The sequence below is a fragment of the Salmo salar genome, chromosome 09 (assembly GCF_965601325.2).
Source record: "Salmo salar chromosome 09, fSalSal1, whole genome shotgun sequence".
Lineage (NCBI taxonomy): Eukaryota > Metazoa > Chordata > Actinopteri > Salmoniformes > Salmonidae > Salmo > Salmo salar.
In genome coordinates this window covers 86,238,449-86,265,360 of record NC_138299.1, presented here as the reverse complement: position 1 = coordinate 86,265,360, position 26,912 = coordinate 86,238,449, and the positions used below count along the sequence as shown (strand labels likewise).

The window sequence follows — 26,912 nt, the reverse complement described above, 5'->3', positions numbered from 1 at the left end:
TACGACATTGGGCTCGAATCTAGGTTTTGTTTTAGATTGAGAGAAAATTGACAAACATGGAAGAATTTTCCAATTTCTCTCATTGACTTCTGAAACCCCAAACTCTGGCTTGGTCTGTTTAGCAAGCGTTCACGGATGTCTCGCGATGTTGCGCCTCTGGGTTTAGAAGCTCTGTAACACGTTTTGGAATGTTCAGATAGAAATGTGTTATGTAGAACAAACATGCATCTATACAAGAAATCCTGTAGGCTCTAATTATGGCATTACTATCTGCAACGTTGAGAACGTTTTGGCAACTAAACGTTGCCATGTTTGAGGAAGTGTTCATGTTCAATCGTTAGTCTATTACTGTCAATGGTTCAACCCGTTGACATCTAAATTTCCATGTGGTTCGTTAAACATAAGCTGTCAACCCAATTGTCATAAATTACCATTCTTTAATGGTAGGAATATTGATTGTCCTTATAGTATTAATGTCAGTGTTCCATTCTCAGACTACCAAACCACGAATTCATCACTCACTATCATATTGTCTGATAAAGCAGCATGTCAACGTTTATGGAGATGTGTTGGGTGGAGAGAAAGAAAGACAGGAACCAATTTGAGTTCTTTTATCAGCAATCGTTTTTGAACAATCAATCTATCCTACCAATATAAACATGCATGCTCAGTTTCTAAACGGTCTCTCCACAATAACAACACTAAACAGTTCAGAAGCAACCAGCCAAGATGAAAAAAAGGTGGGATAGATGGTAGGTACTGAAACATATGGTAAGATTACCCTCTGTAATCTCAAGGAACAATTTGGACCAACTGTAGCCCCTTGTGAAATCTGCAGCAATTTGTGTTAGTCATACAAAATGTCTTAAAAATCAGCACTAGATCATAAAAAATGAAGAGCAAAAAAAAAATATCATAATTATCCTCTTTAATTACAATGCACAATGTTCATCATTGAAAAATATGAAACTAAAGATAGAATAATTGAGTATTTTGGATTGACTATATCAGAGTTGTATAACTAAATCAATATAAAAAGTGATGAATTAACCCATCCAGTTGTGGGTGCAGAAACGATTATGCATCTCCAATCACACAAACTAGGAAGACCACTGGTTATTACAAAACACTGGAAAAGATAAGTATTTTGTAAGCTCTATGTTGGACCACTTGTCAAGTCTTCTTCAGGTGGTGAGACCTGGCATGTTCCCTTGCAAGACACAAATCCACTATGATCCTCAAAAGTGTACAGAGTATACTATAGGTCAGTGTACAAGGTTGCCATGAAGTACCTCAAGCAACAACAGTGTTCTTCTTCACGCCTGATCAGTGGAAGGTCTATGGAGTTCTTAAAATGTTTCTCATTAACATTTTGAGAGACCTGAATCTGTACGCAAATGATCAATTCTCTAGTATTTACAAGATCGAGTGTAACGTCCCAGATCTGCAATCACAGATTTCACAGGGGGACAAACACAAGATGACCAATTTCAAAGTATTTCTATTTATTCCCCCCCAACATGGCTACATAGAAATTATGTAACTTGTGCGCATCATGAAATTAGTGCCATTATGTGGCAAACACCAATGTGGTCAGCCTGTAAGTCTGAAGTAAGTCTGGTTTAACAAAGGTAAAAGGCAGAAGCTCCTGTTATGATATTGGAGCAATACAGAGTTTTAACGTGCCACACTACCGGTTGGACTCTAGGTTCAAATAAAAGTCAAAACATCAACACTTTAAAAACAAAAGTCTGTTAATTAGTCTAGTTTCACAAATCTGCCCAAGGTGATTTGGGACTATTCTCCATAGTGAGAGGCAGTTTTGGCAGGTCGAGGGCGAGAGGTCGGTAGGTGGGCTGTGGGGTGATTTCGGCTCAGTCACATGGTGGAGCATTGCCATTGGGGCAGGGGCTAGAGGTTCTTCTGAGGGATCCACTGCACTCAGACTGGACCCGCTGGGCATAGTCGAGGTGTATCCATCACATCACATGATGTACACCTTCTCAGCTTGGGAGAAGCTGAAGACTTCTTTGGTTCTGGGGCAGATCACCTTGTCATCTTGACGAATGGATAGAAGAGACTAGAGGAAGGAGAAATGATTAACATGAATAATAACAATTACTCCATTGCCATTGTAAAGATGAAATGTGTGGGATGTAGAGACTCACGTTGTATCCGTAAACATAGCCGTTGGGCAGCATCATGGGTGGGTTATTCTCATTCATCACCTCCCCAGAGATTTTGCACACCAGACGGGAGTTGGCACAGTGTGCCATGGGCAGGGGCTGGGCCAGTTTGTTCAGGGACTTGCTGCACACGGGGCAGTCAGGGTTTTTAGAGGTGCCATCCTCCTTATAACACTGACTGCGTGCAGAAAGGTTAAGGGCTAAAACTGTAACTTTCACTTTACATTCTAGTACTTAACAGCTGGAGGTCTTTGGCAGAACACATTGAGCCAAATATTTTGAAGACCTTGAATTTGATGTGCAGTTTTAGATAAGTAATTATAGAGACCTGGCCATCACAATCAAAAGGAGACAATGTGCATCACCAAAACAAGCAGATGACAGAGCACCACATGCTACTGGTTGAAACAGCTAAACTAAGGAGCACAGAGCAGTGACCAGAAAAGATACGGAGTTTTGATAGCAGACAGGCCAGCCTGGAGTGTGATGGTAAACACAGAGTTGTTGCCCAGCTGATGTAATCTGTAGTTGTCGTATCTGAACTGTTGGATCAGCATTTTCCAGCGGGCAGGGTCCAGGAGATCCTGTGAGGGTTGACAGACAAAGAGATGATCAGACCTGATCACAGGCCTACAGTATTTGACATTCCCGAAAGACATATGCACACTACAGGCTAGGGCATTTTATGGTATTACCTTATAAGGGGAGATATGGGTGTCTGAGGGGAACGCCAGCATACCCATCACCTGCCGCACCTCATCCAGCTGACCCCCCTCTGCTTGGCTGAAGTGCTTCCGCGCATGTCTGTGAAAAACATGGATCATGATTGTTTTCATTTGAACTTTAAATATGTCTCAATGTTAACCTGAATATTTTATTACAGGATGTGCAATGTCAGCAGAAACAGTTTCCTACCTGACGGCGTCCATGCGCTTGTTCTGTCGGATGAGCTCGATAAACTCCTGGATTCGCAGACTAAACTCCAAACAGCTCTGGAAGGAGAAGCATCAATGAGTTAATATGTACATATAATGTACGAGACATCATGATCTACTAACAGACATGGCATAATCTCCTGACTTACCTTCATCTTGCGGAGGCGTGATTTGTTGTCATGACACCAGGCCAAACAGGTGGCGGTTTCCTGTCGCTCTAGCGACTCCTCCACCTCTTTGGCTGTGAGGAACATCTCAATGTTGACCAGGTCCTGAAGGACAGGGAGAAAGAGGGGTCATGTGAAATAGAGACAGCACAGAAAATGTAGTTCTCTAAACAATTACAATACTAGCAGCCATTGGAGATACTACCAAAGTCTTTTACTGTAAAGGATAAGAAACTATAAATAGTATCCACGCATACAAGATTACATATTGACGAAGTGGGACGCACCTCAATGCCACTTTGCCGTGCCAGTTTGACCGCTGTGTTGTAATAGCCACACCGCAGCAAGTGTTCCACCATCATGCGGTCCATTCGTTTCTTTTTCCAGACATTGACGCCCACTGGCTGGTCGCTGCTGTGTTCCTTCAGGTGTTCAATCCTCCGCTTACACAGCTTAGCACTCTCATCCTCCGCCTGGATGGACTCAGCAGCCTATCCAATATTCACATGTTCTATACTTACTGCATGTAGTACTTGATCTCTGCTGGATCCTCTTCATTTTACTGCTTTGATTAACTTATGTTGATAAATCATTGTTTTTGAAATCGCTCAATAAACATGTACAAGATTTAACAAGTGCTTAAGAAATTTGCAAACGTGAAGTTGGCTGAAATATTGGTAGCTAAGCTATCTGGGGTTGATCGAGGAATACTATAAATACATTTAAAAAAATCTCTTCACAGCAACATTTCAATGCTAACTGTTCAGAGGGCAACTGTCTGAACCTACCTTCCTCTTCAGGGCACTGAGCTTCTCCACCACCCCATCTAGAAGGGACACCACAGAATCCACCACTGGGAAACTGCTGAGGGTCTTCTCCAGCTCTGCCACCACCATGGTTACGTGACTCGTCTCCCGGTCAATGTTCTTCTGTGCAGCTCTGAAGCGCTTGTTCAGAGTTTCATATGGTACCTGTACATATGATCAATGCAAAAGCTACATGAGGTGGTTTCAGTCATCCATTCTGACCATTTAGGGTTCATTATTTGGCTGAAGTTTCCAAATATTCGATCAAATATTTGATCACTTGCTGGGATCATAACCTCTAGTTGAGTGTACAAAACATTATGAACACCTGCTTTTTCCTTGACAGACTGAACAGATGAAAACTACACTAATATATATATATATATATATGGTGATCTTAGGCTTGTGTGCGGCTGCTCGGCCATGGAAACCCATTTATAACAGCACTTACAGTTGACCGGGGCAGCTCTAGCAGGGCAGAAATTTGACAAACTGACTGTCGCTGCTGTGTACACATACTTCTGTCTGTCTGTCTGTCTGTCTGTCTGTACACACACACACACACACACACACACACACACACACACACACACACACACACACACACACACACACACACACACACACACACACACACAGAAGTATGTGTACATCCCTTCAAATTAGTGGATTCAGCCATCTCAGCCACACCCGTTGCTGACAGGTGTATAAAGTCGAGCACACAGCCATGCAATCTTCAGACATACATTCAACGTGGCAGAGTCATACGATACCACCTTTCAAACAAGTCAGTTCGTCAAATTTCTGCCCTGCTAGAGCTGCCCCGGTCAACTGTAAGTGCTGTTATAAATGGGTTTCCATGGCCGAGCAGCCGCACACAAGCCTAAGATCACCATGCTCAATGCCAAGAATCAGCTGGAGTGGTGGAAAGCTTGCTGCCATTGGACTCTGGAGCAGTGGAAACACGTTCTCTGGAGTGATGAATAACACTTCACCATCTGGCAGTCCGACTGACAAATCTGAGTTTGGCAGATGCCAGGAGAAAGCTAACCTGCCCCAAATGCATAGTGTCTAGGGCTGTTGCGTTGACCGTATTACAGCCACAATGGCGGTCACGAGACAAATTCCACATGACCGTTTAGTCACGGTAATTAGGCTTCTCCAAGCTCTGATGCTGCTGATGGTCATTAGTAGCCTACCAAACTTGCTAACGGCCTGGTACTCAGCACTCTATTGTCCCTCTAATCACACATCATCAATGCAAATGTATTCGAAAATCGAATCAAAACACTTTTGCACAACATTTCTATAAGCTATACAATTGCGGGAGAAAAACAGAGTGATGGCCGCTAATAAAAAGAGGTTCCCATCAGTTTTCTATAGGCTAGGCCTACTATTTTATTTCTCAACAACTACTGCCCCCTCTCCTAATATTAACCTGTTTAGGATAGGGGGCAGTATTTTCACGGCCAGATAAAAAACGTACCCGATTTAATCTGGTTATTACTCCTGCCCAGAAACTAGAATATGCATATAATTGTTTGATTTGGATAGAAAACACCCTAAAGTTTCTAACTGTTTGAATGGTGTCTGTGAGTATAACAGAACTCATATGGCAGGCCAAAACCTGAGAAGATTCTAAACAGGAAGTGCCCTCTCTGACCATTTCTTGGCCTTGTATAGCCTCTTTATCGAAAACAGAGGATCTCTGCTGTAACGTGACATTTTCTAAGACTCCCATAGGCTCTCAGAAGGCGCCAGAACGTTGAATGATGACTCTGCAGTCCCTGGCTGAAAAACAGTAGCGCATTTGGATAGTGGTCGATCTGAGAACAATGAAACGGGCGCACGCGTGCACGTGAAGAGTCCATTTTACATTTTCAGTCTTTGAACGAAAACAACGTCGCCCGGTCGGAATATTATCGCTATTTTACGAGAAAAATCGCATAAAAATTGATTTTAAACAGCGTTTTGACATGCTTCGAAGTACGGTAATGGAATATTTTGAATTTTTTTGTCACGATACGCGCCGGCGCGTCACCCTTCGGCTAGTGTCTTGAACGCAAGAACAAACGCAGCTATTTGGATATAACTATGGATTATTTGGAACCAAACCAACATTTGTTGTTGAAGTAGAAGTCCTGGGAGTGCATGTGAACGTCACATGCTAATGTAAAAAGCTGGTTTTTGATATAAATATGAACTTGATTGAACAAAACATGCATGTATTGTATAACATCATGTCCTAGGAGTGTCATCTGATGAAGATCAAAGGTTAGTGCTGCATTTAGCTGTGGTTTTGGTTTTTGTGACATTATATGCTAGCTTGAAAAATGGGTGTCTGATTATTTCTGGCTGGGTACTCTCCTGACATAATCTAATGGTTTTGCTTTCGTTGTAAAGCCTTTTTGAAATCGGACAATGTGGTTAGATAAAGGAGAGTCTTGTCTTTAAAATGGTGTAAAATAGTCATATGTTTGAAAAATTGAAGTTTTGGGATTTTTGAGGAGTTTGTAATTCGCGCCACACCCTATCATTGGATATTGGAGTGGTGTTCCGCTAGCGGAACATCTAGATGTAAGAGGTTAAGAACATTGCTTATATTTACAACAGGAGTATAGCCTACCTGGCTGGCATGAAAATAAACCACGGGGAAAAGCATCCTCCATTCTCTATTTAAGTGCATAGATTACATATTTTTCCCCGCTGCCCGTTTCGATACAGGTGAATAATAATGGTCCATTCTAAATCATAACAAATGTCACACATATATTATTTAGTATATGTAAAGACAAGATTAAATGAAGAATAGGCTAATATTGTCACCCATTAGACTATCACTTGTGAATTATATATTATCACTTGTGAATGATGCCCAGCATAAGAAACAATGCCTTTTTTTGCAACTTGTTCGAATCATAATCGCACACCTCATGTAGCATAGCCCACAGGGCTGTTTTAATAAGGTTTGTATCACAACTAAAGTGGCCGAATAACGTCTTAAAATTAAGCACATTAACCTGCTTTACAAGGGATGTAGAGCCTGACTGGCATATATAAGCAGCACGTGAGTTTCAAATTTGGGGAATATCATTTTCACCATTAAAAATGCACCTTTATAATAAAAGCATTACATGCATAATTGTATTTGCGGTCACTTTTGATAATGGTGTTTTCCGCTAATGGAATATTCACACTTATAGCCTACTACCATTTGAAGAAATAGCCTAATAGTTTATCAACATTTTAAGCTAAACGTTCTGATGTTGCGTCAGCCACATTGCATAAAAAAGTTTTTTTTGATGCTAGTGCTTGTATTCATTTTGGATCTATTGCATCCCACAACTGTCCCAGACTATGTTTGAAATATTTATTTCTTGCACAGAATAGGTCAACTTTAGTACTATGGGGATAGTAGATTGACATAGGCTAGTGCTTTTGCTGTTTGTTAGGCCTACTTATCTTGTTGGCTGATAAAGTAAATGTGGACAGTTCTTCATATATCTTCAATATGCACCTCGGAATTGAATAAGGACACGCGCAGTTGCGCCCCTGATGTGTCTGTCTTCACTTGTAGCCTGTGAGAAAGACCTGATCATATGCCTGAAAGCCATGCGAGTGAGAGACGCTTCGGATTGCGCAGCACACTCAGGGAGAAGGGCACAACGCAGCAATCCGGGCCTCAGAGTATGCTATCCGTTTCTTCTGAAATAGACTACATTTTCTTCATATCATGCATCTTTAGACCCGTCTAAAATAAATAATGGATTTATTATGAAGGGGTAGGCTATATAACATGGATTTATTACACTTTTTAAAATGGCTTGTAGGCTGTGTGTGGAAGCCAGGAGATGCTAAATGTGTTTATGTTAATTAACGGTCAATTACCGTGAGACCGACAGTTATTTGCTTGACAATCACCTGCTGATGAAATTGTGTGACCGCCACAGCCCATATAGTGCCAACTTTAAAGGTCTGGGGCTGTTTTTCATGGTTCGGGTTAGGCCCCTTAGTTTCAGAGAAGGGAAATCTTAACACTACAGCATACAATGACAATCTAGACAATTCTGTAATTCCAACTTTGTGGCAACAGTTTGGGGAAAGCCCTTTCCTGTTTCAGCATGACAATGCCCCTGTGCACAAAACGAGGTCCATACAGAAATGGTTTGTCAAGATCGGTGAGGAAGAACTTGACTGGCCTGCACAGACCCTTGACCTCAACCCCATCGAATACCTTTGGGATGAATTGGTACACCGACAGCGAGCCCGGCATAATCGCCCAACATCAGTGCCCAATCTCACTAATGCTTTGTGGCTGAATAGAAGCAAATCCCCGCAGCAATGTTCCAACATCTAGTGGAAAGCCTTCCCAGAAGAGTGGAGGTTGTTATTGCCGAAAAGGGGGGACCAATTCCATATTAATGCCCATGGTGGTTTTGGAATGATGTTCGACAAGCAGGTGTCCACATACACTACATGACCAGAAGTATGATCCCTTATTGCTGTCACTTGTTAAATCCAGTCAACTGTTTCCTGTGTTTATCAAGAATGGTCCACCAACCAAAGGACATCCAGCCAAGTCAACATGGACCAGCATCACTGTGGAACACTTGACAACTTGTAGAGTCCATGCGCCGACGAATTGCAGGTGTTCTGATATGCAATATTAGGAAGGTGTTCTTAATGTATAACAGATTCCAACCAACCACATAAGGCCTTAGTTTTGGGACATCTGGAGTCTATATTGGTTGGACTCCCTGAGTTGTGCATTGTTCTGGTGGCTGGCAATGGAAAATAACCCTACCACAATATAGCCGGCTTCACCAAAGAAGCATTTCCTTTCAACAAAAGCATTTGTATAATCTCTAGGAACTCTACTTACCAGATGTAAAGTGAAATATGTCAACTTTTGTCCTTACAGCACCATATTCCCGTTGAGTTAGAGGGCTGCCATTAGACCACGCACTTCACGCGAGACTTCCTACAGCTAAATCTGGCGTGGGTCGGACAAAAGTTGGATTCAGACGTTTATTTCATAGCAAGGGTCAAATTTCAAATTACATCTGGTAAGTAGAGTTCCTCGAGATTATACAAATGCTTTTGTTGAAAGGGTTGAAAGGAAATGTTTCTTTGGTTAAGCCGGCTATATTGTGGTAGGGTTATTTTCCTTTGCCACCCACCAGAATGATTCACAACTCAGGGCGTCCAACCAATACAGACTCCCGACAGTGTGTCCCAAAGCTACTAAGGCCTCAGCTCTGATAATATCAATCATCACAGTCCTATTATGCGAATTAAAGTAACAACACTTAAATGTCGTACAAGTACTCTTACAATCCCAATTTAATTAAACGACTATTCAGATAAAATGGCGACTAAGAAAGCAAACATACAGCCGTCTAGCAGCAGCCACATAACAATAAGTGTCGCAGTGTGATATGGCTGCAAACTCGATCTTCTCAGCCATATTGTCGAGGCAGTAATTTGAGGACACTGCGCTTGTTAGCTAGCTTTAAAAAAACATCTAGTAATAGCTACTAACTAGTCCACTGACCATAATTACACAGTTGTAAACGATCAACTGACTAGCATTCATGTCGCTTTGGATTTGTGACTAACTTAGTTAGCTTGCATGCTAGCGACATCTGAATATTTTTGGTGACGCTGTACTTCACACGGCTGGTGAGGAACCATCCTTGTCATGGCATGTTGATTTCATAGGGACACAATACTAGCTAACAGCTAGCTATGGTGAATTTGGAAACAAACGTGAATAACTAGTTAAGTTAAATTGATCTAACCTAGAAATTTGTTAGCATTCAAATCTGCGTCAGTGACAGAGGAAACGTATTCACACACGAGCTGGCCATCCAATTCCAAGTAATGTTAACGTTATCACGTGCAGTGTGATGAATTGCTGACTTCACAAGCCACGGAATATGGACAGAGAACCAGCTAAAGCTAGCTAGCCGACACGACAGATATCAGCTGGCTAGCTAGCAAGTTAGCATAAGATACGTGGCAAATGTGTATATTTTTAGCTAACCACGTTTGCGAATAACCACCAATCTTCTCGATAATTGACAATCAACTACTGGATTGGGATGTTGTATCTGACCAAGTCTTTTCATAACCTCAATCTAACATTTGCCCCGTTGTTTTGAACCAACTTGCCCCTGCCTGACGTCGTTAACGTTGGTTAGCTTGATAGCTAATAGCCAGCCAAATGATCGGAATTAGCGCCTAGTTTGACAAATCTGAAGCTCATGCCTGCATCACGATCGGTTAGTCTTGATTTTCATTCAAATAAGCCATTTCAAACCTTCAAAGTGGGATACTCTTGAACCTTCAGCGCCATGGATAGTTGGGCAGCTGTCTCTTGCACCGCCATCTTCATTTGTGAATTTCTAGGATTTTACTTGCAGTGCAAAAAATACGTATGCTCACTACAGCCATCTAGTGTGCTGGTGTCGTCAGTAAAATATTTTTGGGGTGTGTAGAAAAATGTCTGTTGAATGAAATTGGGCCCAAGCAAGCTTCTTCTTTTTTACTTATTTTCGAATACGTGGTTGTACATGCGGCAGGGGTTTTAAGAACAACTGAGAGGTGAGAGAGCTAGCTGTTGGTGGCGTACATGAATGACACTGGTGGCAATGACACTGTTGACAAAACACAAGCCTAGTAGGTACAATCTGTAAGATATCTTGATGTTAAATGGTCATTTCAAAATGCCTTTAGTTGCTCAAGATGTATTAAGTAAGTGAAGTTATCTTTTTATTGAATAATGGACTTTACATGACCTGTTAGTCATGAACTGAAGCTCAAATGTTATTTGTCTAACAGTGAAATGCTTTGTAAACAATAGGTGTAGACTAACAGTGAAATGCTTACTTACAGGTCCTTTTCCAACAATGCAGAGTTAAAAATAAAAAACAGAAATACCTTATTTACATAAGTATTCAGACCCTTTGCAATGAGACTCGAAATTGAGCTCAGGTGCATCCTGTTTCCGTTGATCATCCTTGAGATGTTTATACAAATTGATTGTAGTCCATCTGTGGTAAATTCAATTGAATGGACATGATTTGGAAAGTCTCACACCAGTCTATATAAGGTCCCAAAGTTGACAGTGCATGTCAGAGAAAGAAACAAGCCATGAGGTTGAATACATTGTCCGTAGAGCACCGAGACAGGATTGTTTGGAGCCACAGATCTGGGGAAGGGTACAAAACAGATTAAGTTTGGAACCACCAAGACTCTTCCTAGAGCTGGCCGCACAGCCAAACCGAGCAATCGGGGGATAAAGGCCTTGGTCAGGGAGGTGACCAAGAACCCAATGGTCACTCTGACAGAGCTCCAGAGTTCCTCTGTGGAGATGGGAGAACCTTCCAGAAGGACAACCATCTCTGCAGCACTCCACCAATCTGGCCTTTACGGTAGAGTGGCCAGATGAAAGCCACTCCTCAGTAAAATGCTCGCTTGGAGTTTGCCAAAAGGCACCTAAAGGACTCTCAGACCATGAGAAACAAGATTCTCTGGTTTGATGAAACCAAGACTGAACTCTTTGGCCTGAATGCCAAGCGTCATGTCTGGAGGAAATCTGGCACCATCCCTAAGGTAAAGCATGGTGGTGGCAGCAGCATGCTGTGGGAATGTTTTTCAGTGGCAGGAACTGGGAGACTAGTCAGGATTGAGGGAAAGATGAATGGAGCAAAGTAGAGCAAGATCCTTGATGAAAACCTGCTCCAGTGCGCTCAGGACCTTGGACTGGGTCGAAGGTTCATATTCCAACAGGACAACGACCCTAAGCACACAGCCAAGACAACGCAGAAGTGGCTTTGGGACAAGTGTCTGAATGTCCTTGAGTGGCCCAGACAGAGCCCGGACTTGAACCCGATCGAACATCTCTGGGGAGACCTGAAAATAGCTGTGCAGCAACGCTCCCCATCCAACCTGACAGAGTTTGAGAGGATCTGCAGAGAAGAATGGGAGAAACTCCCCAAATACAGGTGTGCCAAGCTTGTAGCGTCATACCCAAGAAGACTCAAGGCTGTAATCGCTGCCAAAGGTGCTTCAACAAAGTACTGAGTAAAGGGTCTGAAAATGTATGTAAATCTGATATTTCAGTTCTTTAAAAAAAAAAAAAACATTTGCAAAAAACTCCCCCCCCCTTTGTCATTATGGGGTCTTGTGTGTAGATTGATGAAGGGGGAAAAAAACAACTCAACCAATTTTAGAATAAGGCTGTAACATAACAAAATGTGGAAAAAGTCAAGGGGTCTGAATACTTTCTGAATGCACTGTAAGTATGTGTGGGTAGAGTCCAGTGTATGTGCATAGAGTCAGAGCATGAAAGTTAGTGTAAAAAAGGGTCAATGCAGGTTGTCCAGAGTGGCCATTTGATTAGCTATTTAGGAGTCTTATGGCTTGGAGTTAGAAGCTGTACAGGGTCCTGTTGGTTCCAGACTTGGTGCACTGGTACCGCTTGCCATGCGGGAGCAGAGAGAACAGTCTGTGGCTTGGGTGGCTGGAGTTTTTGACAATTTTTCCAAGCTGTCCTTCTCAGAACCTATTATCAATGATGATCACAATCCACTCAGACTCAGTTTGTTTGCACTATGCCATTCTTTCTCAGTGATACAATCACATGACAAAGGCAACAGATGCTGATGATCAGAAATTATTTATTTTCCAGAGCTAAAAAGAAGACCAAATCTACTTGAACATGTAAGTATATGTAATTGGTTTCAATGGCAAATCTACAAAGATACACATTACTTTAAGCAGTGCACTGTCAATGTCTAAAGATATAAGAATGAACAGTAGACCACCTCCTTATGTATATGATCTATATTTTGAATGTGCATAAAACATCATGAAGAATTCCTTTCGGTAAAAGGTTCTATTGTCTGATCCAACGTGCCATTTGAAAAATATTTCGCTCAGCCATTACTGACTCTTGTTCCCCATACACTCTCTCCCTTTTCTCTTTCCCCCTCCCCCTCTCTCCACTGCATGCTCAGATTTATTTTCCTGTAGGAGCCCCCCCCCCCCAAGCCTGTCTAGTTGAGTAATGAGCCATATTGTGATTGGCTACTATCCAGAGGCAGCCAACCTTGATTGGCTGTCACATAGCTCCTATGATTGGCCAATGCTCTGCCGCATGTTTTAGCAAGCACAAGCACAGTCTGGATTTGAGACACAGAAGAGGGTGATGCAAGGTTTGTGATCGTCCACCCCCATGTTGTGGTTCCTTTGTGCCGTGTGTGGTTGTCCAGGTCACTAGGTCAGGATACAGGGCAGCGTTGTGTTCACTCAGCGAGGGGGAGTATGCTGAGTGGCACTGAGAGGGGAGGGGCATAGGGGGGAAGTATGGAGATGAGAAGTTGTAGATACTGTAGTATGGTGTTTTTGTGTGTTTATCAGTGGTCTAATACTTTGAACTGTATTGTGATGCTGTTCCCAGCCCTCTTTACTGAGAGATAATGTGTGTGTGTGGGAGGTTTTTCGGTGTTATTACTAGGAGTCAGTAGTGCATTTTACACTGATACGCTTGTGCTTTTTCAAGAACAAGGAGTGAAGAATTTTGAAGCAATCAACACTGAGTCCTACACCACAGGTTTCTGATTTTCCACACACCTTTAAATTCTCCTAATACGAAAAGATAGGTCTGTTGGACCCCCCCCCCCCCCAATTCAATTCAAAGGGCTTTATTGACACTCTCTCTCTCTCTCTCTCTCTCTCTCTCTCTCTCTCTCAGAAAAGCATAACCAATCCAATTATACATTTGGCTAGTTCCACAAATATAACCAGCATCTGCTATTTACAGTATAACATTCACATAGGTCCGTTGCAACTTAAAAGACGACATTAGACTTGCTGTCAGTCATCAAATGGCCAGTGCTTTGGTTGGCCTGTGCATCTCTCTGGTTGTTTGTGGAATCCGATGTGAAGGAGCAGAACCATTAGCTACGCTGCAGTGAGTGCTGGGGAGTTGGCTGCAGTCTGTGCTCAGACCATTGGCTCAGACAGCATAATCTTTCTCTGGGGCATCTTCCTCTCCCCTCCTTTTCTCTGTCCTTCTCTCTTTACCCTTCACATCTTCTTCTCTCCCCTCTACTGCATGTCTTATTTCATGTACAGTTCAGATATAACAGTGGATGCCATATTGTCATTCAAGATATTTGTGTTTTCTGTGTTCCGTATTCAATGAGTCACTGTTTCATGTGTTATGTGGCGGTTCCAGATTGTATCACACTCTGTGTTTATAGTCAGTTGTTGTTCCATTCTCTCCCAGCTCTGCTCGTGTTTAGATGTTACTTTGCTAAATGATCCACAAAGGAATATTTGTATCTGGGGCTATTTAATTGGCAGATGCAATGTGCCAACATGCCCATACATTGAACTAAAATAGAAACGCAACAATTACAAAGACTTTACTGAGTTACAGTTCATATGAGAAAATGTGTAATTTTTTTACATGACTGGGAATACAGATATGCATCTGTTGGTCACAGATACCTTAAAAAAAGCTATAGTGTGGCCACCATTTGCCTCATGCAGCGCGGCACATCTCCTTCGCATAGAGTTGGCGGGAACTGGAACACGCGGTCGTACACGTCGACCCAGAGCATCCCAAACATGCTCAATGGGTGACGTGTGTGGTGAGTATGCAGGCCATGGGAGAACTGGGACAATTTCAGCTTCCAGGAATTGTGTACAGATCCTGATGACAAGGGGCCGTGCATTATCATGCTAAAACATGAGGTGCTGGGGGCCTCCCGGGTGGCGCAGTGGTCTAAGGCACTGCATCGCAGTGCTAGCTGTGCCACCAGAGATTCTGGGTTCGAGTCCAGGCTCTGTCGCAGCCGGCCGCGACCGGGAGGCCCATGGGGCGGCGTACAATTGGCCCAGCATCTTCCGGGTTGGGGAGGGTTTGGCCGGCAGGGATATCCTTGTCTCATCACGCACTAGTGACTCCTGTGGTGGGCCGGGCACAGTGCACGCTGACCAGGTCGCCAGGTCTACGGTGTTTCCTCCGACACATTGGTGCGGCTGGCTTCCGGGTTGGATGTGCATTGTGTTGGGTTGGGTTGTGTTTCGGAGGCCGCATGGCTCTCGACCTTCGCCTCTCCTGAGTCCGTACTGGAGTTGCAGCGATGAGACAAGACTGTAACTACTACCAATTGGATACCACGAAATTGGGGAGAAAAAGGGGTAAAATAATAATTAAAAATAATAAAAAACATGAGGTGCTGGAGGCGGATGAATGGCACGACAATGGGCCTCAGGATCTCGTCACGGTATCTCTGTGCATTCAAATTGACTGCCCATACCATAACCCCACCGCCACCATGGGGCACTCTGTTCACAACGTTGACATCAGCAAACCGCTCACCCACACAACACCATACTCGCTGTCTGCCATCTGTCCGGTACAGTTGAAATCGGGATTCATCCGTGAAGAGTACACTTCTCCAGCATGCCAGTGTCCATCAAAGGGTTTGGCCGGCAGGGATATCCTTGCCCACTGAAGACGGTTACAACGCCAAACTGCAGTTAGGTTAAGACCCTGGTGAGGACGGCGAGCACGAAGAAGAGCTTCCCAGAGACTGGTTGTGCAAACCTATAGTTTCATCAGCAAACCCATCAGTTTCATCAGGGTGGCTGGTATCAGACGATCCTGCAACTGAAGAAGCCAGAGGTGGAGGTCCTGGGCTGGCATGGTTACACGTGCTCTGCGTTTGTGAGGCCGATAGGACCGATAGGACAACGTTGGAGGCGGCATATGGTAGAGAAATTAACATTAAATTATCTGACAACAGCTCTGGTGGACATTCCTGCAGTCAGGATGCCAATTGCATGCTCCCTCTAAACTTGAGACATCTGTGGCCTTGTGTTGTGTGACACAACTGCCCATTTTAGAGTAGCATTTTTATTGTTCCCAGCTTCTTGATATGCTACACCTGTCAGGTGGATGGATTATCTTGGCAAAGGAGAAATGTTTTGAGAGAAACAAGCTTTTTGTGCGTATGAAACATTTCTGGGATATTTTAATTCGGCTCATATGAGTTATCTAGCCCTATGATACAGCGATGTAGCCTGGATGGGATACATGTTAGAGGACATGCTGTGCTAGATCGGCTGAAATGGAGTAACAAAACAAAAGTCTCCCACTTAAGTATTTTCCACTCAAGCACAAGTGGAGATCTGTTTACCTTCCAGCATTCGCTTGTAAGAAGTTGTGCAGAAAAAAACTTTGCAGTGACCAGGTGAATAGATCTTTAAAAATGGCAACATAGTTCTTATCACTGGCCAGGGTGTGAACCAGCATAGAGAGCTTTGGGACACAGTATTTGTTTGATAATTGAATGTGCTATCAAATTAACCTTGTGTTGTATTTCCAAAAATCCAAAAGGATTTACCTCATTAGTTTACCATAAAGACTCAGAATTTTGTGGCTCTGGATAATCACCGGTGACACACTGGGGCTGTCATTCAAATAAGAGTTTTTTGTGTGTTTGTCTCAGGAGCATGAATTACAATGACACCTTAGTAGAGTAGAGTCATTAACAGTAGAGTCATTAACAGTGAGTCAAGATATCTATGGTTTTAATCATATTTACTGAGAAACCATATGGTAACTTATTTCAAAGATGTAATCACAATCGATAATTAAAGATGTGTAGGTTTTTTAATGCTTGTTTTAAATCTTAAAGACAAACAAGTCAATCATGTAATTATTATGTTATTATTATGTTATTACACATCTTTGTCTTGATATGCAGCAAATGTACACCATGCACTGTAAACTGAAACTCAGCAAAGTTATTATGTATCACATTTTAATTTACATGTTTTATTTTAGGGCGTTTGCTTTTCTTCTGTTGGCTATAGCCTATCTTCTGTTATTGCATAACACTTTACATTTGGCCTTCTTTCGGAAAACAAAAGCTACATTTCGTGTGGCCTTAGCTCCACCCCATTTCTTTTCTCATTTTCTTTCAGCCACCTCACTCACGCGGCTGCTCTCTCTCGATCTCCCACTCCCATAAATGCAGTGACACTTGCATTCTGTGTGCACGCGCGTGTGACAGAGAGCGATAGTCGAAATAGAAAGTGAGGAAGGAAGGGAGAGTGAGGGAGCATAAGGGAAGTAAAAAAAAGGGGGAGCATATGTATGTTTGTCACTGAGGGGGAAAAGGAAGAACATTCAAGTATCCGCCATATGCTGTGGATTTATGATGTCTTGCTGAAGTGAATGCCCTTTTTTGGGGAAAAAGATGGGAAGCTCGCATTTGCTGAACAAAGGCTTGCCTTTAGGTAAACATTTACCTTTCCTTTTGTGCATGGGACCAAATGTTAACTGTGATTGCGTTGTGTGGTGTGGACACAGATATGTGTGTTCAGTGTGCTGTACAGTATTCTACCTTCCCCTCCCCCCTCTTCCTTCCCTCCTCCCCTCTCTCTCTTTCTCTCTCCATTATCTTTCATCTCTCCCATTCAGCCACTTACAATGCTGTAATGACTTGCTTTCCACTCCGAATGTGTTTCTGTTTAGCTGTTTTGGACCTGGTCAGAGGAGATGTGTGTGAGGGGTTAGAGCCTTTCTGTGTTGATCCAGGGAACGATTAGCCTCCTGTGGGATGAAGGACAGTACTATTTCCCTCTGAAAATGTGAGGCAAGGACACACACAGCACATATTTCCTGTTCATTGTGCAGTGGGGAACGGTATTTCCAGTTCCGGCCTTGACTTGCTTCCTCATTTTCCTTTCAGGGGAGAAGGAAACTTTGATTCTAGAACAGTCTACTAGGGGAATACTTCAGGTTCAGGAAGTACAGAAAACAGCTATGTAGGTGCTTAGCACTGATGCTGCTATGGTGAATACTTCCATGTTTTCATACTGGTGTCTGTTACTTGGACATTTTGTTTTCTTGTATTCACAACAGCAGCATATTGTCTACATTGGGGGTATTGTCTGATCTTCATGATTGATCTTTGTATGATTATTCATGTCTGGGCTCATAGGGGTCTTTTGATTCTGTGATCAAAGGATCGTGTCTTATCTAATTAAAATTGACACACCAATTCACCCCTGGGGTGCTCAAATTGGCAGAATTACCACAATACAAAGCTCACATATCATTATGGCCATGGAATGTCATGATAGTGGTGATAAAACATGCATTGTTTGTTCTTATTTTTCTTTTTTAGCATTTTTGTCATCTTTGAAGAAAAATGTATTGTAGACCAACCAGACGGGGCTTAGTGATCTGTGTACGTGAGAGAGTGCTTGTGTGATTGTGTTTGCCTGTGTGTGTGCGCACACGTTCGCTTGCGTGTGTATCGGTGTATGAGCAGGTGTGCGTGTGTGTGTGTGTGTGTGTGTGTGTGTGACTGGTAGCTGATGAGGGAGTGAGCTGAAGGAGAGGGGTGTGTCTAGACTCCCCTGGCTCATCTGGGAGGGAGATCTCCTGTGGGAACAACAGTGGGTAGAGACGGTCACGCCATGTTTGTGCCAGATTGGCTATGATCATAAATCACACAGCTCGAGCTGCTCACAGGTGCACCATTTTTCCCTCTCCCTATGGTGGTTACAGTTACAATGCTACCTTTAATATGAATGCAAATCTAGATTTTATTGTGCTGTATTGAAATCGAATGGGCTGATTCCTGGCATGCTCACTGTAAAAACAATAGTCTAATAAATAAAATAGAGCTATGTTTGAAGCATTTCACATGTGCATGTTAGAGGACAGCTCTGATATCCTTGTAGAACACAACTGGGGTTTTCTGGGGTGCTGACCTTATTTTCAGGAAGTAGCTTTGACTGTATGAGCATAGATGACAGTTCACTGTAGCAGACGGAGGAGGGACAACTCTTAGGCCACAAGAGACACTGTTTAGAATATTGGACCCAAGGGTCGTTCCTACTGATTCTCACAAGGTCATATCCTCCACTGGAATGAAAGATATTTCCTTCCAGTTAGAACAGAGTCTGTAAATGTGTCAGTAAAGCGATGATGGGGATCTTTTTCCCTTCTCACTATTTCTCCCTGTTGATGTGTTCACATGAATCCCTTATTAGAGCACGTGGAATACCATGTAGAACTGGTGCTCATATGTGGACTAATTCCAGTGTTAATCCAGAAGACTGAATTGTGTAGTAAAGTACACTACATCCCCTTGTTACTGATATCTTCCAAAACAAGTGGATGTACAGTTAAAACACAGATTATTTGGGACAATGAGTAGCATCAGTGTAGAAAATGAAACCTATTCTAACAATTTGATGCACAGTTGCATTGTTCTGTGTGTGAACCGTAGTGCAATTGACCCACACAGTTGCTCTTTAAATTGGTTTCTCACTGAAGTGGTTTAGTCATTTTATAGTTGATAGGGGCATGGCAGTTGGTTAAATGTCATGTAAAGTTTAGTTACCACTCTCACCATCATTTGATGAATTGCACCATCAGGGGGTGTATTTCTCATTTTCTATGAAAGGCTCCTGCTCCTGGCGGCTTTTCAGAAACATCCATGAAGATGACCTATGACATTTTTAAATGGCTTTCCAGTCATGGATGCAATATTGACTTATTAAAAACCGCAAATAATTCTCTGAAACCCAAATAAAGTATGAGACCCCTTTTGTGGATTTTTGTTTACTCGCATGGGAATCATTAACATACCAACTGACAACTGGATTAGTGGTTGTTTTAGGTGGAAAATAGTAAGCAAGATCATAAACACAGCTGCAATTTTCCCACACTGCCATGTCATATCACAACCCATACTATAGACATACCTCTTTCCAGACTTACTGTCTGTGAGCGGTCCTTAACAGTAGACTATGATGTCAAATATAGTATGTTTACCCATCCTCTCTGTCTACAGGCATCCGGCCCCCAATTATGAACGGGCCCATGCACCCCCGGCCCCTGGTGGCCCTGCTGGACGGGCGTGACTGCACCATAGAGATGCCCATCCTGAAAGACGTGGCCACTGTGGCCTTCTGTGATGCCCAGTCCACCCAGGAGATCCATGAGAAGGTCCTGCCATGCTCTACATGTTATCTGTCTGCTCAGCTTCATTTACATGCTACCAGTTTCAAGTTAATTCGACTTAAAAAAGAATCCCTGGCCTAAAAACAGTATTTGTTTACCATATTATATGCAAGACCCTGTGCTGTTAAACAAGTTTGTTCAAACACCGTAATCAACAATGTCCTAAAAACAATGACACAAACAACTAATTTACAATGACAGAAATAAGCCTGACAAGTATACATATTTCAGTAAAAATAAATGGAATCTCCCTAATTAACAGAACAGTACAATAGACTTTATGTATCTTTTTTTATTTTAATTTATGTTGCCTTTTGGTAGGCAGCCATTTGTAATTAAGTATTTGTTCTTAATTGACTTGCCTAGATAAATAAAGGTGAAAGATAATAATAATATAATATGACTTGATTATATCCAGTGTTTTTCCCACCCAGTGCAAGAAAGCAAAATTAAACATCAGAGGAAAATTGGCCATCCATACTTCCTGTAGTGCTGATTCCCAGTGTGTGTTTTCTCCTGCTCTGGTTCTGAATGTATGGCAGGCTGAATCGTTGAGCTCTTCCTGGCCCTTCACAAACAGATGGCACCCACATTCTCTCCTCATTCCCTTTCACAGGCCCATAACCACCCAGCTCCTTGCCTAATTAAAAGATCCCCTTTCAGTTTAATTGAGCTACATGGTGGCTTTACACAGCGTATAAAGGGAGAAGTGGCAGAGCGTATGGTACTAGCTGCAGTTGGGCTGATCATGAAATGAAACGTCAAACGTGGTGAGAATAGATGGGCTATCACTACAAGAGCCCAATGGAGAGCCCATGTCAGGGCCTATGGAACAACAACACCGCTATGGTTAATGAATTGCTATGCATTCGGATGACACATTAGTTTAGTTCTATTTCTCTTATTGAATGGTGCTGTATAACTGTCCGCTGATGTACTAAACATGAGAGCGTTGTGTTGGCAGGTACTGAACAAGGCTGTAGGAGCTGTGATGTACTAAACCTCATAGCGTTGTGTTGGCAGGTACTGAACGAGGCTGTAGGAGCTGTGATGTACTAAACCTCATAGCGTTGTGTTGGCAGGTACTAAACGAGGCTGTAGGAGCTGTAATGTACTAAACCTCATAGCGTTGTGTTGGCAGGTACTAAACGAGGCTGTAGGAGCTGTAATGTACTAAACCTCATAGCGTTGTGTTGGCAGGTAATGAACGAGACTGTAGGAGCTGTGATGTACTAAACCTCATAGCGTTGTGTTGGCAGGTACTGAACGAGGCTGTAGGAGCTGTGATGTACTAAACCTCATAGCGTTGTGTTGGCAGGTACTGAACGAGGCTGTAGGAGCTGTGATGTACTATACCTCATAGCGTTGTGTTGGCAGGTACTGAACGAGGCTGTAGGAGCTGTGATGTACTAAACCTCATAGCGTTGTGTTGGCAGGTAATGAACGAGGCTGTAGGAGCTGTGATGTACTAAACCTCATAGCGTTGTGTTGGCAGGTACTGAACGAGGCTGTAGGAGCTGTAATGTACTAAACCTCATAGCGTTGTGTTGGCAGGTACTGAACGAGGCTGTAGGAGCTCTGGTGTATCACACCATCACACTAATGAGGGAGGACCTTGACAAATTCAAGGCACTGCGGATCATTGTTCGCATAGGCAGCGGCTTCGACAACATCGATATCAAGTCAGCTGGAGATTTAGGTGAGATCCTGCTGTGCTCTTTCTCAACTTGATACGGATGTCCACCTAAAGACTTACAGGCTGTGAACTGATCACTAGGTCAAATCTTCTATTATTTTCTGCATGTTATGATATTCCATTTAAATAAAGTGCAATTGCTCAGATCTGCATAATAAAAAGAAAAAATGTTTTGATACAGTACACGTCAAAAGTTTGGACACATACTCATTCAAGGGTTTTTCTTTATTTTTAGTAGCATCTACATTGTAGAATAATAGTGAAGACATCAAAACTATGAAATAACACATATGGAATCATGTAGTAACCAAAAAAGATTTAGACACCCTTTGCCTTGATGACAGCTTTGCACATTCTCTCAACCAGCTTCATGAGGTAGTCACCTGGAATGGATTTCAGTTAACAGGTGTGCCTTGTTAAAAGTACATTTGTGTAATTTCTTTCCTTCTTAATGCGTTTGAGCCAATCAGTTGTGTTGTGGCAAGGTAGGGGTGGTATACAGAAGATTATGGCAAGAACAGCTCAAATAAGCAATGAGAAATGACATGAAGATCAGTCAATCCGGAAAATTTATTTGAAAGTTGCTTCAAGTGCAGTTGCAAAAACCATCAAGCGCTATGATGAAACTGGCTCTCATGAGGACCGCCACAGGACAGGAAGACCCAGAGTTACCTCTGCTGCAGAGGATAAGCTCATTAGCTTCCAGCGTCAGAAATTGCAGCCCAAATAAATGCTTCACAGAGTTCAAGTAACAGACACATCTCAACAGTAACTGCTCAGAGGAGACTGCGTGAATCAGGCCATCATGGTCGAATTACTGAAAAGAAACCACTACTAAAGGACATCAATAAGAAGAAGACTTGCTTGAACCAAGAAACACGAGCAATGGACATTAAACCGGTGGAAATGTGTCCTTTTGGTCTGATGAGTCCAAATTTGAGATTTTTGGTTCCAACCCCTGTGTCTTTGTGAGACGCAGAGTAGGTGAACGGATGATCTCTGCATGTGTGGTTCCCACCGTGAAGCATGGAGGAGGAGGTGTGATAGCGCTTTGCTGGTGACACTGTCTGTGATTTGTTTAGAATGAATTCAAGGCACACTTAACCAGCATGGCTACCACAGCATTCTGCAGCGATACGCCATCCCATCTGGTTTGCTCTTAGTCCCACTATCAGACCCAAAACACACCTCCAGACTGTGTAAGGGCTATTTTACCAAGAAGGAGAGTGATGGAGTGCTGCATCAGATGACCTGGCCTCCACAATCACCCGACCTCAACCCAATTGAGACGGTTTGGGAGGAGTTGGACCGCAGAGTGAAGAAAAAGCAGCCAACAAGTGCTCAGCATATGTGGGAACTCCTTTAAGACTGTTGGAAAAGCATTCCAGGTGTTGCTGGTTGAGAGAATGCCAAGCGTGTGCAAAGCTGTCATCAAGGCAAAGAGTGGCTCTTTATAATCCATTTTATAAAATAAATATATTTTGATTTGTTTAAAAACCTTTTGGGTTACTACATGATTCCATATGTGTTTATTTCATAGTTTTGATGTCTTCACTAGTATTCTACTGTGTAGAAACTAGTAAAAATAAAGAAAAACACTTGAATAAATAGGTGTGTTGTAACTTTTGACTGGTACTGTAGGTCTATACCCACCTTACATTAGGAGTAGCTGTTTACATTCGTCCTGTCCTCCAATAGGGATAGCAGTGTGTAACATGCCAGCAGCATCGGTGGAGGAGACAGCGGACTCCACACTGTGTCACATCCTTAACCTGTACAGACGGACCACGTGGCTCCACCAGGCGCTGCGCGAGGGCACCCGGGTCCAGAGTGTGGAGCAGATCAGGGAGGTGGCGTCTGGGGCGGCGCGGATCCGTGGGGAGACACTTGGCATCATCGGCCTCGGTTAGTGTGAGATATTACAGTACAATGTTATATTATAGATGTAGGATCTTAATTTGATCACCCTGTTGCAGGATAACTTTCCTCCAATGCAGGACATTTAAAACTTGTAGTGTATTTGAGGTTTAAAAAGGCTTTCCACGTTGACATTTCAGACTTGATTTTCCCTTACGAAAAATGTATCAACCTCTACAAACATTTCCATTAATTATAATCCACATAATAATTCACATTTCTTGTTGCTGCAGGATTATATTCCTGCTGTAGTAAACTGGCTCAAATTAAGATCCTGCACCTGTACATTGTATTACACTGCCCAACTGGCTGTTAGCTGAAGATAACATTGTCGGTATAATGAATAGGAAATCGGTTGTTTAAATATGGGCTTGTTTAGTAGAGTTCGATGGCTTTTCTGTATGCCATTTTGAGCTGTGATGTGTTACAAAACAGGCATAGTGAATGTGTAAGGAATTCATCTTTATTGTATCTCCTTGCTGTAACTATTTACTTGTCTGGGTATTACTCAAATGTCCATGTTGTTGTCTGTCCTCAGGTCGTGTTGGCCAGGCTGTAGCACTGAGAGCCAAAGCCTTTGGGTTTAATGTGATATTCTATGACCCGTACCTGTCTGACGGAGTGGAGCGAGCCCTGGGCCTGCAGCGCGTCAACACCCTCCAGGACCTGCTCTTCCACAGCGACTGTGTCACCCTCCACTGCAGCCTCAACGAGCACAACCACCACCTCATCAACGACTTTACCATCAAACAGGTTGGGGCCGTGACACGCACATGCAATTGCACAGACAGAAATATATAGACACTCACTCACAGAAGCCTACTGGATCCATGTCACTGCACTGGGGGATTTAAATCTACTAAGAAGACCAATGTAGCATGTCCTTTACAGTTGTGTCCTGCACGGTCTACATATTTTATATGGTGTGTTGTAGATGCGCCAGGGTGCGTTCCTGGTTAACACGGCCCGAGGGGGGCTGGTGGAGGAGAAAGCCCTGGCTCAGGCCCTGAAAGAGGGGAGGATCCGAGGAGCGGCCCTGGACGTCCACGAGACAGAGCCCTTCGGGTGAGCTAACTTTGAATTCTTCTACTGTTTTCATTCTACTGATATTTATATGACACTCTGTTGAATTGATGTTAACAATAAATTCCCATGTTTCTTCTGTCTCAGTTTCAACCAGGGCCCTCTGAAAGATGCTCCAAACCTCATCTGTACTCCCCACGCTGCCTGGTACAGTGAACAGGCTTCTATTGAGATGAGAGAGGAGGCAGCCAGGGAGATCCGCCGAGCCATTTCAGGTAACACCATTACACTAAGCATGGGTATTCTCAGGTGGATTCTTGTGTCAGGCTCCCCTTTCACTAATAAACAACAGAAAAGCCACAATAACAACTCCCCAATAAGCACATTGTGCTTCATCAGTGACCGTTTCCTGCTTCCAGGTCGTATTCCAGACAGCCTGAAGAACTGTGTGAATAAGGAGTTCCTTAGCCAGACTAGTCACTGGGCCAGTATGACCCCTGCTGTCAGTCACCCTGAGGTCAATGGGGCATACAGGTAATACAGCCACTGTTGGTACAGAATAACATGTAGATACAGGCACTGTATGCATATTTTGCCACAGGCCAAAATAAAATGCTGGGTGTTATTTGTGGATGCTGGTGACTCATTTTCTGGGCATCCTCTCCTTCTCCCAGATACCCTCCTGGTGTTGTGAGTTTGGCCTCTGGGGGGCTCCCTCCGCCTGTAGAGGGGATCGTTCCTAGTGCCGTGCCCATCACACACAGCCTGTCCAGCGCCGCCCACCCCCCTCGCGCCCCCTCGCCGGGCCAGCCGGGAAAAGCAGAGTTGGACAGAGAGCAGCACCCCAACGACCAGTTGTAGCCCCGCCCCACAGAGCTCTCTGTCCAATTATAGAACTCTGCTGGTCTTCATCACCCCAAAGAGGAATGGAACTGAAGCATCATGGGTTCTAAACAGCTGCCATGAAACAGACAGACTCACAGAGGTCCATTACAGTTCATCTGGTCCAACCATAGTGGAGTCAGTCGTCTTTTTGAAACTTTTTTTTTGTGTAGAAAAAAAAATAGAATAATATTGTGGATTCGAAAAGAGAAAAATATCCTTTAAAGCCAATCCTACTGTTTAGACTATAGTTTGTCCAAGTAACGTGGGCGAATGTCTGTTTCTGTGTCCTATGGGTTCTTGTTAAAGCAGAAGTAGTTGATTATAACATGATTGTAACTGTTTGTGTACAGTTTTTAGAAATATGAAAACAATTATTTGTAGTGCAGTCTAAAAGAAAAACAAGGGTGAAAACTAAACAACCGATTTTAAAAAGACAATAGAATTTTTGTTTTATATGTTTCCCAACAAGCCCCAAAAGAGGCAGCTTTTGCACAGGTTCTCAGGAAATGGAGTTTCCCTAGTTCTTTTTCTTCTACACCACATAGTGCTTTGTTTTTCTACCCGCCTGCCTCTGGTCTATATTAGCAAAAATACTTTAAGTTCCATTTGTTCTTTCAGTTTAAGGGGCATGTTGTTCTGTAGTCTTCAGCCTCTGTATAAATGTTAAAACTGTGCATTTTGGGAGAGAAGACCCCCCTGTCTTGTGCATACCTGACGTACTGCTTGCCTGTGTCAGTGTGACTTGATTGTAACGTGTCTGAGAAGAGAAGCAGCTCCCAGCTGCACAATTAGTAGCAGACATACATTGCCTCTCTTCTGGTGAAGTAGTAGGTTAGCAATATACATACTATATATTATAAATATCATTATTTTTGGTTAACCAATATCCAAAAAGAGATGTTTGTGACTGTATGCATTTGTATGAATTATTTTAAAAATAAATAAAAGTCCCTGTTGAAAGGTCAAATGTTATGTCATTGTCCGTTGGCATTCTGTCCAAGTTCTGATATGATTAGTCTTGTGTGCCAGGCTTCTAGGCTCTCCTATACAGTGTGATTAGATTACTAAAATTAGATATGACAGGCTTTTTCAAATATGAGGAAAATGGATGCATTACCAAATACCTCCACTAGATGGGACAATAGATGCAAGGTTCAAGGCCAATGTAACTGTCTGAATTTCCACTAGATTATTATTATGATTTTCAATAAACATATTTGGTCTCAAGGAT

The 26,912-nt window shown here is 42.9% G+C and overlaps 2 protein-coding genes across 5 annotated transcripts; one reads left to right on the top strand and one right to left on the bottom strand.

Annotated features, from left to right (window-relative positions):
- Positions 1-596: 596 nt before the first annotated feature.
- Positions 597-10,526, bottom strand: LOC106612003 (macrophage erythroblast attacher, E3 ubiquitin ligase). Its single transcript, XM_014212760.2, has 9 exons — positions 10,417-10,526; positions 4,077-4,259; positions 3,576-3,779; positions 3,271-3,393; positions 3,102-3,178; positions 2,882-2,990; positions 2,637-2,770; positions 2,169-2,364; positions 597-2,080 (listed from the first exon to the last, which is right to left on the bottom strand). The coding sequence occupies exons 1-9, from the start codon at positions 10,489-10,491 to the stop codon at positions 1,985-1,987; spliced, it is 1,197 nt and encodes a 398-aa protein (XP_014068235.1). The 5' UTR covers positions 10,492-10,526; the 3' UTR covers positions 597-1,984.
- Positions 9,065-26,653, top strand: ctbp1 (C-terminal binding protein 1). 4 transcript variants are annotated; one of them, XM_014212668.3, is made up of 10 exons: positions 9,065-9,160; positions 12,790-12,821; positions 19,991-20,145; positions 21,715-21,859; positions 23,555-23,761; positions 24,312-24,526; positions 24,708-24,838; positions 24,944-25,071; positions 25,216-25,330; positions 25,471-26,653. In XM_014212668.3, the coding sequence occupies exons 3-10, from the start codon at positions 20,008-20,010 to the stop codon at positions 25,655-25,657; spliced, it is 1,266 nt and encodes a 421-aa protein (XP_014068143.1). In that variant the 5' UTR covers positions 9,065-9,160; positions 12,790-12,821; positions 19,991-20,007; the 3' UTR covers positions 25,658-26,653.
- The last annotated feature ends 259 nt before the right edge of the window (positions 26,654-26,912 follow it).

Coding starts and splice junctions, on each gene's coding strand:
- LOC106612003 (XM_014212760.2), bottom strand. CDS start 10,491: ATGAAGATGGCGGTGCAAGAGACAGCTGCCCAACTATCCATGGCGCTG. Junction 4,260..10,416: donor AAGAGTATCCCACTTTGAAG/GTTTGAAATGGC, acceptor TCATATGTACAG/GTACCATATGAAACTCTGAA. Junction 2,081..2,168: donor GCTATGTTTACGGATACAAC/GTGAGTCTCTAC, acceptor TCCTTCCTCTAG/TCTCTTCTATCCATTCGTCA.
- ctbp1 (XM_014212666.3), top strand. CDS start 17,378: ATGGGAAGCTCGCATTTGCTGAACAAAGGCTTGCCTTTAG. Junction 20,146..21,714: donor CCCAGGAGATCCATGAGAAG/GTCCTGCCATGC, acceptor TTGTGTTGGCAG/GTACTGAACGAGGCTGTAGG. Junction 24,527..24,707: donor ACGACTTTACCATCAAACAG/GTTGGGGCCGTG, acceptor GGTGTGTTGTAG/ATGCGCCAGGGTGCGTTCCT.